Source organism: Gobio gobio (genome assembly GCF_949357685.1).
Source record: "Gobio gobio genome assembly, chromosome: 5".
NCBI lineage: Eukaryota > Metazoa > Chordata > Actinopteri > Cypriniformes > Gobionidae > Gobio > Gobio gobio.
Window position 1 is genome coordinate 17,956,183 of NC_137101.1, and position 14,938 is coordinate 17,971,120.

The 14,938-nt window shown below is 38.0% G+C and overlaps 1 protein-coding gene across 8 annotated transcripts in view; it reads right to left on the reverse strand.

The window, feature by feature from the left end:
* Window positions 1-14,938, reverse strand: part of dennd5b (DENN/MADD domain containing 5B) — a 51,800-nt gene that overhangs the window by 31,439 nt on the left and 5,423 nt on the right. For 4 of the 8 annotated variants that reach the window (XM_079816399.1, XM_079816398.1, XM_079816395.1 and 1 more), the window contains exons 2-3: window positions 5,953-6,012; window positions 406-515 (exon numbers count right to left, since the gene is read on the reverse strand). In XM_079816399.1, coding sequence (XP_079672525.1) covers window positions 406-515; window positions 5,953-6,012 — 170 coding nt within the window. The remainder of the gene's footprint in view (window positions 1-405; window positions 516-5,952; window positions 6,013-14,938) is intronic. The other 4 variants (XM_079816401.1, XM_079816400.1, XM_079816397.1 and 1 more) reach the window with 1 other exon arrangement.

Here is a 14,938-nt window from a genome sequence, read left to right on the forward strand (position 1 = left end):
ATCCATATGAATTGAGCGGTATGGGACATTTTCTGAAGAGACGCAATCACTTTATACGGTGAACAGATTGAATTTAAGCTTTTTATATTTCACATATAAACATTGATCAGCGAACAAAAAAAGAACCGAACCTGCTTGATGTGCGAGAACAAATCTCATTGGTTCTTGCAGAAGCTCAAACGTGCTGCATAACACGAGAATGAACCTCATTGGTTCACGCAAATAATGACAATTTTCATTTTTGGGTGAACTATTCCTTTAAAACAAAACCCAAAAACAAAACCCCAAACAAAACCAAAAACACAAAAGGAAATACAAAAATAAAAGAAATATTTACAATGAAAAAAATTCAAGAAATAAAATCAACGGGGTTAACCAAACAGGTAAAAGTTTAAAGTCGCTTACCATGTTAACCGCATCCTGGTCAAATGGGTTGCACTCGATGTTCTCTGGGTAGTGGGCCAGAACTTTGGATTTAAAGGTCCTTTTGAGGGGGCTCTGATCAAAGTTTTCCCCTGCAGAAAGGAAATTGTAAGGAATAAGATAAGGACAGTAAAGGCATGGGAACTTCTTTTAAATGATTCATATGAAAATATAAAAGTATCTTTGGCATGAGTGTGTCTGAATTCTTACACATAGTCATAAAAAAGAGGTTTGTCATGCGTCTCAGTTACACTGCATTAAACTAATAAAAGTTTCATGGATTCACCACTAAAATGCATAACCAAAGGCCTTTGGTTCAAAGAGAACAAGTTGCAGAGGATTACATGCTTTACAACTACTTAATAGTGCTAAACCTTTCTAGAAAATGTTCCCTTGTATTTGAATATAGCTACAGTTAAATAAAATAATACAAAAATGGCATATTTCTCTAATGCTCAATTACACACCTACTTTGATGGCTTAATAACTTGTTTAAAAAACACTGCGGTGACATTAACATTAGTCTGATTCCTCCAGCTCTCTCAGGTACGTTGAACAGAAATCCACACGTGCGTGACCAAGATACGACACCTGTCATGGGGATAGTGTTGATCCTCACCCTCTAAACTCAACACTAACAGTCACATCTGGGTTTTATTACCGTTTATTACCACGTACACGCAGACTCTCTCTCTCACACACACACACACACACACACTTGCAGACTCACACATATACACACACACACACACACACACGCAGACTCACACACACACACACACACACACACACGCAGACTCTCTCTCTCACACACACACACACACACACACACACACACACTCGCAGACTCACAAACACCCACTCGCAGACTCACACGAAGACACACACACACACACACACTCGCAGACTCATACACACACTCGCAGACTCACTCACACACACACACACACACACACTCGCAGACTCACACACACACTCGCACGAACACACACTCGCAGACTCACAGACTCACACACACCCACTCACAGACTCACACATACCCACTCGCAGACTCACACAAACCCACTCGCAGACTCACTCACTCACACACACACACACACACACAGACTCACACACAGACTCACACACACAGACTCACACACACTCACACACACCCACTCGCAGACTCTCACACACACCCACTCGCAGACTCTCACACACACCCACTCGCAGACTCACTCACACACACCCACACGCAGACTCACACACACAGACTCTCACACACGCAGACTCACACACACGCAGACTCACACACACTCACACACACCCACTCGCAGACTCACTCACACACACCCACTCGCAGACTCACTCACACACACCCACTCGCAGACTCACTCACACACACCCACTCGCAGACTCACTCACACACACCCACTCGCAGACTCTCACAGACTCATTCACACACACACGCAGACTCACTCACACACACTCGCAGACTTTCTCACACACACACACACACACGCAGAATCACACACACGCAGAATCACACACACGCTTGCATACACAGATTCACACACACAGATTCACACACACACACTCGCGCACACACACTCGCGGACAAACACACATTTTCTAATATATACATTAGAAGCTGATTTCTGATCTCAAATTTATTTTTACATTTTCATAACTAACTGGCAGAAATTACATTAATAGTATTGTTTTTCTTATTAAATATCTATACCTCAGTTGTATAATTTGGTTACTGTTTCAGAGTTATGTTATCATCAGCAAGTTTACCATCACCTTTGTCAACAATTTTTGCCCATGTGATTCAAATATTTAGGCTTACACACTTTAATCATCACATTGTTTGAAGGAGAGCATTGGGTGAGATGTGGAATATGTCCAAGGAATTAAAGAAAAATATAGGTTGATCAATAATCAAAAGAGTTATTTAATTATTTTTAATAACTGGGCTTTTCACACTTTATTTACAGATTTGAACCTATATCTTCCATGTGAGTGCTAACCGCTACACTACAGCCATGTTCGATATTTTTCAAAATGAAAATGCATCAATAATTACATTTGTCTAGGGTACATTTGAAAGATGTACTGATACTATTCACTTATTATGCAAAACATTAGGGAGTCATTGTGTCGCAACAATTTCATGAAACACAATTATACTTTATTTTTTGTTGCTCGGTGCATGTTACGGCATCTTGAACAGGACGACACACGCCGCCTGCAGTGTTAGATGAAAACAACATTGCTTTGACAGCAAAACACAAGCGGGAACAAAGATTGGAAAAGCGCCATGATTGCCACAGCAGCGCAGATTACAGGAACAGACAGTGTGTCATGCAGGATTTGGATCTGATGACAGTTAAAAAGGACGGATTTAAATCGAATGGATGTGAAGCGAACAAGATAGAGAGTGCAGTTAGCATGAAAAAATAAACAAGACAACTAACTGATGATGGTACATATGTTGGTAAGCTGAAAACAGCACTCAAAATAAGGCAGAAGAGTGCGTTGAGGTAATTCAAATGGAGTCTAATTAGCAATCTAGTCCTAATCAACGTGTATGAAGATCACTTACGGCCTGAATCTAGTGGTGATTTGGCAGGAGAGACTATGTGACAGCCCTAGGCATTAACTAACAGGAAAGGACAGGGAGGAGGAGACATCTACTAAAGCCCATTAAACCAGAGAGGGTCTGAGGCCGCGGGCATACACGTGAGAAAGAAAGACAGACTGATGCAAACACCCCATGAAGTGGTAGCAGGAACAGCAGGAGAACAGCAGAAAAACAAGGCAGGGAGGGAGCAAGAGATAGTCAGTGTTGCAAGAGAACAGGAACTGATTTAAAATAACAAGCAGAGGCAAATGACCCACATTTAACTATGAGCCTGCATATCGCAAACTGAGAAAGGACAAGAGGAAAAGAGGGAGGAAGTAGTGAGGAGCGAAAGCTAAAATGACAACAATGACTCCGTTTACACTTGGTATTCAACATGGTCAAAGCATCGTCCAGTAAAAATCAACTATTTTATTTCATAATGCATATTCACGGTCTTATAAAATATGAATCTAAATAAACTATTAATTTCAAACGATAAAACCTGTTTGGTTCATAATCTTTAGTCAAAATGTAATAACTTGCTATTTTTGCCTAGCTATTTAGGGAAACTCGCAATGAGTCTTGATCCATTCTGATATAATATTAAATATTCAGTAAAATGTCCACTCTCAAATTAAAATACAAATAACATACAATTTAATAAAATCATTCATATTTTGCCTACATGCATTTTTTTACTATTTATTTATTTATAATTACTGTTGTTTTTATTAATTAACTGAAATGTTAAAACAATATTAAATATTCTAAAATATTTCAATTAAAATTCTATCATATTTTATCTAAATCATTTAAAAATGTATTATAAAATATATTTAAACAATAAATATTCAAATACCATTATTTTAAATATATTTCATCATATTAAAATTTTATAATTTAATCAATATTAAAATGCGAACATCTTGTTTAAATAATTTCAAATAAAATGCTGTCAAATCGACTAATCGCATCCAAAAATGTTTGTTTTTACATATGTTTGTGTACTGTGAATACTTATGTATATATAAATACACACACATTCATGTATATATTTAAGAAATATTTGCATGTATATACTGTATATATATTTATATGATATATTATATATAAATCTAAATATTAAAAATATAAAAATATATAACTTGTAACTATAAATAACTATAAAAATATAACAAATTGTTCTTAAATATATACATGCATGTGTGTGTATTTACATACATAATAATTATACACAGTACATAAACATATATTATTATGTAAACATAACATTTTTGGGATGCGATTAATCGATTTGACAGCACTTTAAAAAATATTAAATTAATTTTAAATACTACATGAGAATTTAATCAATATTATGATGAAGAGAAAGAAAAGTGGTTATTCGTTTCAAGATTTTGTGGTCTAAATACAAGTGGACAAAGGGAACACATTTGGGAAATATATGATATTAATACCAAGTGTGAACAGCAGTCTCTCTTGCAATGACCATTTGAGATCGGATCATTAAAGAATCTTAAAGGGGGGGTGAAATGCTGTTTCATGCATCCTGAGCTTTTTACACTGTTAAAGACTTGGATTCCCATGCTAAACATGGACAAAGTTTCAAAAAAAAAAAAAAGTTGGAGGTTAGATGGAGTATTTCTGTGCCAAAAATACTCCTACCAGTTTCTCATAAGTTTCGTAAAGTTTTTTTCGAGTATGGGGCTATCTGACGTCAGATAGGGCGGAATGTCCTTGTACGGGCCGTACGGGCCCTTCTCCCGGAAGGGCGTGTGCACGCGACTAGAGCGAGAGAGCAAACGCTTTAGAGAAGTCATCGGCTGCGGCGCTGCAGTCACAGGACTTCACGAAATCAACAATGTCACCAAAGATGTGTGTTTTAGGTTGTCAGGGCAAGACAACCCTATACAGCTTCCCACAGAACCCAGCGTTAATGGGACAGTGGATGGAGTTTGTTTTTCCGGAGCAGCAACGGAGTAACGCAGGTGTTTTTGTTTGTTCACCGAAATTTCGGCGACGATGGTTTATAAACAAGGTACATTTACACTCCGGATTTGTAGCTCGTCTAATGGTGAAAGATGGAGCGGTTCCAGCGATTAAGGTTCACGGTCGTGACTTGTGTTTTGGAAGCAGGCGGTGAGTAAAACTGCTTCAAATGTCTTTGTGTTGTTAGCTATCGACTCGTTCATTCAAATGCGCAACTATTCCATTGTTTTTCTATGTAAACACGCACTAGTCTGACGTGCAAAGCCGTTCCGCTTGCTACTGCTAACATTAAATCGCATACAATAGTCCATAAAGCAATTTATGTCCTTTTTATGTTATTTTATAATTTACTCATAAACCATGAGTAAACACACACAAATGTTGTATAAAACTCTCGAGCATGACAAGCCGCTAAGCATATAACGTTATAAGTTACAGTAGTACATACCATTGAGACGTCCAGCTGTAGTCGTCCCTGCTTCTCCTTCAATTTCAGCCTCTAGATCTGATTCTGGATCATATATGTATGGCTAAATCTGATTGATAGTCATGGTTTATTTAGGCTAACGTTTTTTTTCTCCACTTTTAAGGATATCAGAGCTTTTAGACGCTCTCAACGCAATAGCTGCGCGCGCTCGTCATTCTTTAGCTCCGCCCACACGATATGCCTCCAGCAGCTCGTTTTTTTCCGGAAAGACTCGGTACAGCCTATCTTTCTTTATAAATATAATAAAACTAAAGAATTTTCGGAGATATGAAGGATGCAATACTACTCTGTAGGTCATCAAGATTGACATGAGATTGACTGAAACTGTGTTTCACCCCCTCCTTTAATACCAGACGTAATCAGGGCCAAAGGAACGGAGAATTGGAAATAAGAATGGAGAAATTTAGGGAAACTTAGCAGTGAGGAGGTTAATGATGATGTTTACCTGCTGCCAAGGCCTCGGGGTCCTTGCCCTGTCGATCGGCCTCAAGCCATTGGTACAAAGCTGAGATGGCAAACACACAAACAGACAAACAAAAAGCAAAAATGTCAAACCAAACACAGAAATGGAGAAGCAGACAAAATGAATTGATGCGTGACTACTAAATTCAAAGTGCAATGGCTTTGCAGACAGACAGTGTGTGTGTTATTTTGCAGGCTGAGCAGTGATGGAGGTGAAGTGAGACATGTTTCACAGCCTCTGCTTTGCCGAGCACAGCTTGACTGTAGGCCGCAATCTCGGTCACGCAGTCGCACAATCTCTTAATGGGTGGGTGTTAAAGGAACACGACAAAGCTGGCGAGAAATATATTGTGCAACCCACAGACACACCCACACGTATTCAATCACGGTCTTCAATGCATAGCTGACAAGTAATCTCTGACCTTAAATAGTTTGGATCATGAAAATTGAATGTGCGTTAATAAATATCACCCAAGACATTTAATGTGTACTGGTGAAAATCCCAAACCCTGTCAAATAAATCTTGAGAACATTAACAATAAGTTGTACTAATGTAACTTATTCTGTTAAAATGTATAATTACATCCATAAACACAGTAATGAGAATCTAATGAGAATCTTCATGAGAATAAGGGTAATTAAATCTAAATTATAAAACATCATATCAGTAATTAAATATATTTAATGTCATGTACACAATGTTAAAATGCAACAAAAAAATAGCAAGAGGTTTGATTTATTAGGAAGGCACTGACTCATTTCTTACTTCAAAAAAAAAAAACATAAATATAAATATTTAAATAAATAAATGAGCCCGTGCCTCAATTAATAAATTAAACATATTCTTCTTAGGATTTCTTTTTCTTTTGCATTTTAACATTGTGTAACATACATGCATAATAATTTTTTAAAAATTAATAAATGTCAGGTGTGTGGTTCCTGAGATTCACCCACACAGGAAGCTCGACTGCTGTGTCTGCAGTGTTATGAACGGTACTTACAGGATGACTCAGCCTGTGTTATGAACACGTCACTGATGACTGAATGAGAACCAGATACTCTTTGAACTCATGTGAGATCATAACTACCTCTGCAAACAGTCTCATAGTTTTCCTCACTCAATTAACTCATATCATGTTTTCAAAGCTGATGAATGTTAAATGCAAATCAGCCAAGTCTCAAAATAAGGACCATGCCACGTTTTTGTACCATGATATTCTTTGTAGTACACCAATCATTAAATCATAAGAATCTGTTTACCCGAAAGCCTTGCAGCAGAGGACCAGAGTATTGGATTTGTGATATTGAGCTTCAAAGACCAAAAATCACTGGCCTCGCTCTGAGCACCATTCATTTAAAAAGTGCTGATGGAAGACTGGGAAAGAGCAAGAGATGGCACACAATGTCTCCTGCAGAGCCTTTGTCCATCCTCAACAGTGTTACGTAACTGAGCTCTTGCTGTGTGTACGTGTGTGTGTGTGTGCGTCAAGTGCTGATTGGGCACATTGTGAGCACAAAACATTGGGGTCTTTTTCCTTCTCGCAGGGTTTGGACAGTCAGCACAGCTCCGCTGTCAGCCCCATGACACATCTGCTGTAATCCACAACAAGTCCCAGCCCGTCAAAACCTCCACGTTTACACAGGGATAAGCAAGAAACCCCCTCACTGACATGGTTTAGTATTGAAATTTCACAGGGCAAATGGCTTAAATTGTCTTGATATAAGTTACTTCCAAAGCCAACAGAGGGATGGAGCATGTAGCACGAGTCTTTCCTCTTTATTTAAGATATATAATAAGTCGGTCCCAGTGTTTTATTTTTAAAAAAGCCTTCTGTAAAAAAGTCTATGATCAATAAGTTATGACAACCAATGTTTTTAAATTGCTTTAACTCACCAAAATAAGTTAAGCAATTCTCAACATTTTTATACGTTATACTAGATTCAACTCATTTTTTAAAGTCAGTTTAATGCAAGTTAAGTTGATTGTACTTCATTTAAGGCAGCAACTTTTTTTTACAGTGTGGGAACATGGTTAACCACAAAGAACCAGCTCAATTGTTCAAAACAACAAAACGGCAGACTTTATCAGAGCATGATTCACACAAGATTGTCAAGATCCTTTTAGTTGCACACATGCGGGTCAAAGTTTACAGAGGATGAAACACTAGGTGTGTTTACATCCAGTTTAAAAGTTTGAATTCAATTTAAAAAGTCATTAAAAAGTCTGGTTTTTGTGAAGTACTTAAGGTGCGCCCCAGTTTGCGTACTTATGCACTATTCTATGCCATTTTTTTAGCATAAATAGTGCGTTCAAACTGAAAATTCCAGAAAGAAAAAGTGCACTTTATAATAATAATAATTTGATTTAAATAATCGAGAAAATTAAATGTGGAATGTTGGACACTTCATGCATTCTGTTGCTGCTTTAATAATGTAGCGAAGGGGGCGTGATGATCAGACTCTGGTGTTAAATTACAAAATGACCTTTTTACCTTAAATTAATTCACTACACAATGCATAGTATAAGTGAATTGTGTATACTGCATAATTTAAGACACAACTTGTATATCTGGTATATAATCTAGTATACTAACGTTCTAAAGCAGAGTGTGGGATGGCAAAAACAGATTCAAAAGTAATACAATTACCATAAAATTCCAAATGTATGCATAAAATAAACTACCAAGTGAGCCTTCATATTTAACAGTATGGATAGAAATCAGAGTTAAAGAAGCATTCATCACACTTACTGCAAACAAACAGTCACGTGGTGTTTGATAAGTCTTATCTGATGACACAGGTTACAGATGAGTTGGAACTTGGTCAATGAACAGTCAACATGACCAGTTCATGGACTCATTCGGTGAAGGGTCAGCATATCCAATGGCGCAACCTTTTTGATGTGTTTGAGACCCTAGACGAGCACATCGGAACATCTACTGGTTGCAACCGTACTTCTGTGGTCGAGAAGCTCAAAGCAACCAGTAAAAACATTACATATCTAGAGCAGTGTTAATCTACTTGTCATTAAAGTAACACATTTATATAATAAAAAGCTTGTATTTTGCTTGCTATCCATTTTGCTCTGCAGACCAGAGACAAAAAAAACAACAAAGGCCTCTGAATTGCCATATCTCAGTCGTAATCTATTAGATGAGCACCGTGCAGAGTGGTAAAGATGTTATGCAACTGGATTTATGCGCTCGTAACATAACTCAGCAAGTTGACAAATATTGCCCATTTGGCAGCTGCCAGCTTCCGACGGCATTTAACAGCTCTCATCTAGAGCGATGATAATTATGACAGATATTCACCCAAAGCAGACACACTTTCCCCCATTGATGCAGGGCCGTAACCACCATAGACATTGAGGGGGACAAGTCAGCCCGAATAATTCAATATATATATATATATATATAGATAGAGATAGAGATAGAGATAGAGATAGAGATAGAGATAGAGATAGAGATAGAGATAGAGATAGAGATAGAGATAGAGATAGAGATAGAGATAGAGATAGAGATAGAGATAGAGATAGAGATAGAGATAGAGATAGAGATTTTTTAGAGATTTTCTCCTCAAAGTTGATGTGTTAGAAGCAGGAAAAATGGGCAAGCATAAGGATTTGAGCGAGTTTGACAAGGGCCAAATTGTGATGGCTAGACGACTGGGTCAGAGCATCTCCAAAACTGCAGCTCTTGTGGGGTGTTCCCGGTCTGCAGTGGTCATTATCTATCAAATGTGCTCAAGGAACAGTGGTGAACCGGCGACTGGGTAATGGGCGGCCAAGGCTCATTGATGCACTAGGGAGCAAAGGCTGGCCCGTGTGGTCCGATCAAACGGACGAGCTACTGTAGCTCAAATTGCTCAAGAAGTTAATGCTGGTTCTGATATAAAGGTGTCAGAATACACAGTGCATCGCAGTTTGTTGTGTATGGGGCTGCATAGCCGCAGACCAGTCAGGGTCATAATGTTATGCCTGATCAGTGTACGCACTATATGGCCTAAAGTATACAGACACTACACTACAAAAAGGCTCAATGGGTTTCTATATAAAACCCTAATGTACTTAAATCAGTTATAAAGACCACTTTATGTAAAAAGGGTTCTATAGAAGGAGAAATATCTTACATGATTGGATAATACTTTCATGTTTAATGGGTTATTTGATTTTATTCTTATTTATAATTGAATTAATCATTTGAAACCCCCCACCCCCCTAAATAGGGCACTATTTGAGGGAACAACCATTTGTAGTGGTGTCCGTTTCGTTTCGGACACCATAGTGGATATTACCGAGTGCACTCATTCAATCCCATAATGCACCACAACTACGAGTGTACAACTGATGCATAGACAACGGCTAGAGAATACCCATAATGCACTATGAGGGTTGTGCCAAATGAACACAATACATACATTACTTTTTGAGGCACGTAAACAGTGGTTAAAGACATTCAATATAAAGTGAGACCCAAGCTCTTAATACAGACTTGTTCTTACAGATTTCCACTGAGGGCCTTTTACCAAATCTGGTGTGGAAGACTGGCCTGCATAAACCTGCATAGACTTGAATCCCTATTGAACATAATTAGGATGAACTGACAGCAGGCCATTACCCATCATTAGTGCCTGACCTCACTGATGCTCTTGTGTCTTGCACAATTTCATATGTCGAAAGCATAGCAAAAAAAAAATATGAATCCCTCTTTTCGCTGCCATTACAGCTTTCAGGGATTTGCTCCCATTTGGACACAACATCATTAGTGAGGTACGGCACTGATGTTGTGTGATGGGTTCTGGCTCATAGATGGGGGTTCATTCTACACCATATATAGTAAATAATTTCTTTGTGGACCTTGCTTTGTGAACATGAGTATTGCTGGAACAGTGCAAGTAAAAGTTAATGACATAACTAAAAAGAAAGTAAATGACATGAATAATTACAGCTATGGCACAGTGTGTTAATGTGAGTCCCATGTTTGTGATACAGTACTGTGCAGCATTGAACTTCATTTGAAATTAAGAGGAGGGCAGATTACAGTTGTACTGAGTCTCTGAGTAGATTACACTAAAAGGCTTACCGACCCCCTTCCACCATCTCTGATCTTCATAAGCACAGTCTAGAAAGTACTGGGGAGAGTAAAAACACAACTTTGACATGCTGTACCGTTGTTTCAATTTTCAAATGAATGCAGGATTATAGCTTATAGATAAAACATGAGACACTCAAAAAGTAAAAATGATGAAATGTTAAAGTTAAAATACCCTGGGGGTTAAGTATGGAAACAGGAACTAAAGAGGAATGGCTCAGCTACAGAGCATTGGCGTTTGACCTGTTTTCCCCCAATTCAGGCCCATTTCAGGGAAAGTCAATGGGGAGCCAGGGAGGTGTTACGACATTAGCATAGCCATTGTCCCCATGTCCACGCTGGTGCTCATAGACAGATGGTCCAGGAACCAGTCCTCTTTGTGGCCGTCCACTGCTGCCTTGTGTCTCTGCCTCCAGTCACAATACGAGCTGGCCAGTGTCATTAAGAAACAATGAGCGGAGACACGTCATGCAGCCACAATGTAACAATGCACCATTTGACGCCCAATATTTGTAACTCTTGTCTGGCTTGAAGTATTAGAAGCTGCTTCAGCAGGTATGTTCGAAGTACCTATGAAGTGAAAACAGCCCAGTGTTTCACATCCTGAGTCAACTGAGTCAAATAGAGAGCACCATTAAGAATAGAGATGCAAAATATAGCAATGCATATCAGTATTAATATTGATCAATAATATTGAATATTAAAATTTGTACATTTGTATTACCTTTGCTATAATCTACAGTTAATTGTTAAATATAACAAAAATAAATACATCATTAAAAATGTGTAATATAATAAACTGTGATATTTAGCAAATCTCACAATGAATATCTGTTTTTCATCAAGTACATTATAATGTTTTGATATATGTTCATTTGTAGTACTGATTTTAGTGCATCTTGGTACATCTTTTAGTGTTTTATTTTTAATTTGGTTACACAAAAATCATCAGGATGTAGATCTTTTTTAAAATCTAAATGTTGCCGTTTTATTTGGTAAATTAAATTTAACTGCGTGCAGTTTTTCCTCATTTATGTTTATATAACTTTTGTTTTGATCCTGCACCATTTCGGATGTGTACTTCCTCCTCTTTCGAGATTCTTTCCAAGACACGACACAGAATCAAATTAACCTGCAGAACATCAAGGGGGACGAGTAGACCGAATTTTGCTCTGAATACACGCATTTCAGTTTGTGTATGACTCACGTCACTGCCTAGACAACAAACCACTAATGGCAGGCACACTGCAGGCAGAGTAAAATGTAGCCCTCGGCAGCATCTTATTTCCTCAAGTACTTGTTACAAGTTGCTTAGGGACCCCTATAAAAGTTAAATGGAGATGATACAGTGCCTTAAACAGCACCACTACAAATCAACAGGTACCTGAAGAGGACCAGACATTGTCGATTCACAGTTAATGTCCGTTCAAGGTGTCAAGATCCTCAGTAAATGAAGGTAATCCAAGAGACAAATCCCCTCTTTAGGTAGAGGTGTGAACGATGGAGACACACTAGAACATCAAAGATTTAAATCTCTTCCTCTGCCAAAGCAGCAAAAAGCCATTTTATTGATGCATGGCAGGCACATCAGTAAGACACGAGATGAGATAAAGGCTTTTGGGTGCGGCACGTTTTGTAGGGAACTGGAATCATGCAGAAAGCATGGACCACCAGAGCATAACAATTTGTGCATGTGCATGACTGTCATTCAAATTTTGTGTTTCACGCTTTCATTCTCAAGTATTACTGTCCACAATCACGACTACAACAAACACCAAGGGACTGCTTGCAAAGCAATTTCTTTCCGACATGTAGCAATCCTCTTCTCATAGAGTCGAACACAAGGGGCCTATTTATAGTCTTTATTTTTATCCTACTCAGAGGACATATACTACACCCTTAGGCCTAGAATATAAGGGTTTGACAGGCCCTATAAGAAACTACCAACATACATAGTTGAAAGAGGGGGCTAAAGAGACTGACTAATGAGAATGGAGAATAAACAAACAGATAAACAGAGATGAAGACATGAAAGACGGCCAGTAGTGCAGCTTGTTTACCCAAATCACCTTGTTATGGAAGTCATTTTGAGAAAGTTTACGAGAAGATATTGTGAGATATGAAACTGCATCGTGAGATAAAAAGGTTGCAATTGTAAGAAACAAGATATGCAAACTATGAAAAATAAAGTCACACTGTGATATATACTGCAATTACAAGAACGTTGCAATTACAAGAAACAAAGTTCCATCGCAATATATAGTTACAATTACAAGATATAAAGTTGCGATTATAAGAAACAAAATTACCTTGCAAGATGAAGTTGCAGCAACAAGAAAAAGTTACTTTGCTAAATATAGTTGCAATTACAAGTTATAAAGTCTCAAAGAAATAAAATTGCCTTGCGAGATAAAGTTGCTGTTTCAAGAAAGTTGCATTACAATATATAGTACAGATGCAATTACAAAATAGAAAAACGCAATTACAAGAAGCAAAGTCAACTTATGTGACATAAATGAACAGTGGCAATTACAAGATATATAGACTGGGTAAACCCAGCCTGATTTGATTTCGCCCTGCAATTCAGTCTGCAAACCTGTACATTCATTTCTACAGCTTCTGTTACACTTTTGCGGGAACCAATCACAGACTGGCTTATCCACCTGGCGCACTATTGGCGGGTTTAACACGATGACGGATAGAGAATAGAGGTTGTTGCCCGTTGATCACGCCTCTTGTGGTCTGATTGGTTGAAAGACTATCCAATTGCATACAGAGTCATTTAATTTATGCTCGTTTATCACGCCTCTTGTGCAGTAGAAAATACAGAGCAGACTCCCCAGACCAATGTTCAATCTTAAATTGAGCTTGGTCTGGTGATAGCCAGACAAACAAGATACGGCTGCCTTACATGAAATCCCACCGTGAACTATAAAGTTACAATTATAAGAAATAAAATGACCTTGCTTGATAAAAAGTTACAAGAAACAAAGTTACAATTACAAGTAATAAAGTCGCAATTACAAGAAACAAAATGACCTTGCAAAGATAAAAAGTTGCAGCTACAAGAAAAAGTTGCATTCTTTCAAAAAAATATATATAATTGCAATTACAAGAAGTCATCTTGTGTGATAGTCACATTGTGAGTTATAAAGTCAGAATTATAAGAAATAAAATTGCCTTGAGATAAAAAGTAGCAGTATATACTTTATTCAATAAAGTTGCATTGCAATATACAGTACAGTTGCGATTACAAGACAGAAAAAAAACGCAATTACAAGAACCAAAGTCAACTTACGTGATATAAAGTCGCAATTACAAGAAACGGCACATTGTGAGCTATAGAGTTGCAATTATAAGAAATAATATTACTAGGCCTGTCGCGATTGGTCGATTCAGTCGACTGCGTCAACGCTGTTAATTAGTCAACGTCAATATTTTTAGTCGACTGGGTAAGTTGGGTACGATATGAAATTGTATTAGTACCGGTACTTTAAAAATGACAGCACTCTAATAAGAGCAGGATTTCTTAATTTGCGATGTGTGACAGCAAAACAATGGAAGCAGAACAGTCAAATATATATGCGTAGCTTAGGTAAAAGAATGCAAAAGAAAAGTGTGGCACGGCCGGGACGTGCTCGCACGCACTGCCGGACTCTGGCCTGAAGATAGACAGATCGCAACACCAGTTTCGCCGATTTTTGGGTTTGAATGGTAAAAATTATATGTAAAAATGCACGTCCTTTCGAGTATTCAGGTAAACGCAGTCGGATATGTCTTTAGTGAACGTATACAGAGTTGAATGAGAAATCGGGTGTTACAATGAATTTGGTCCGTGCAGCTCTTAAAGGGCAGGACCTAATATTCTGTGTGAAG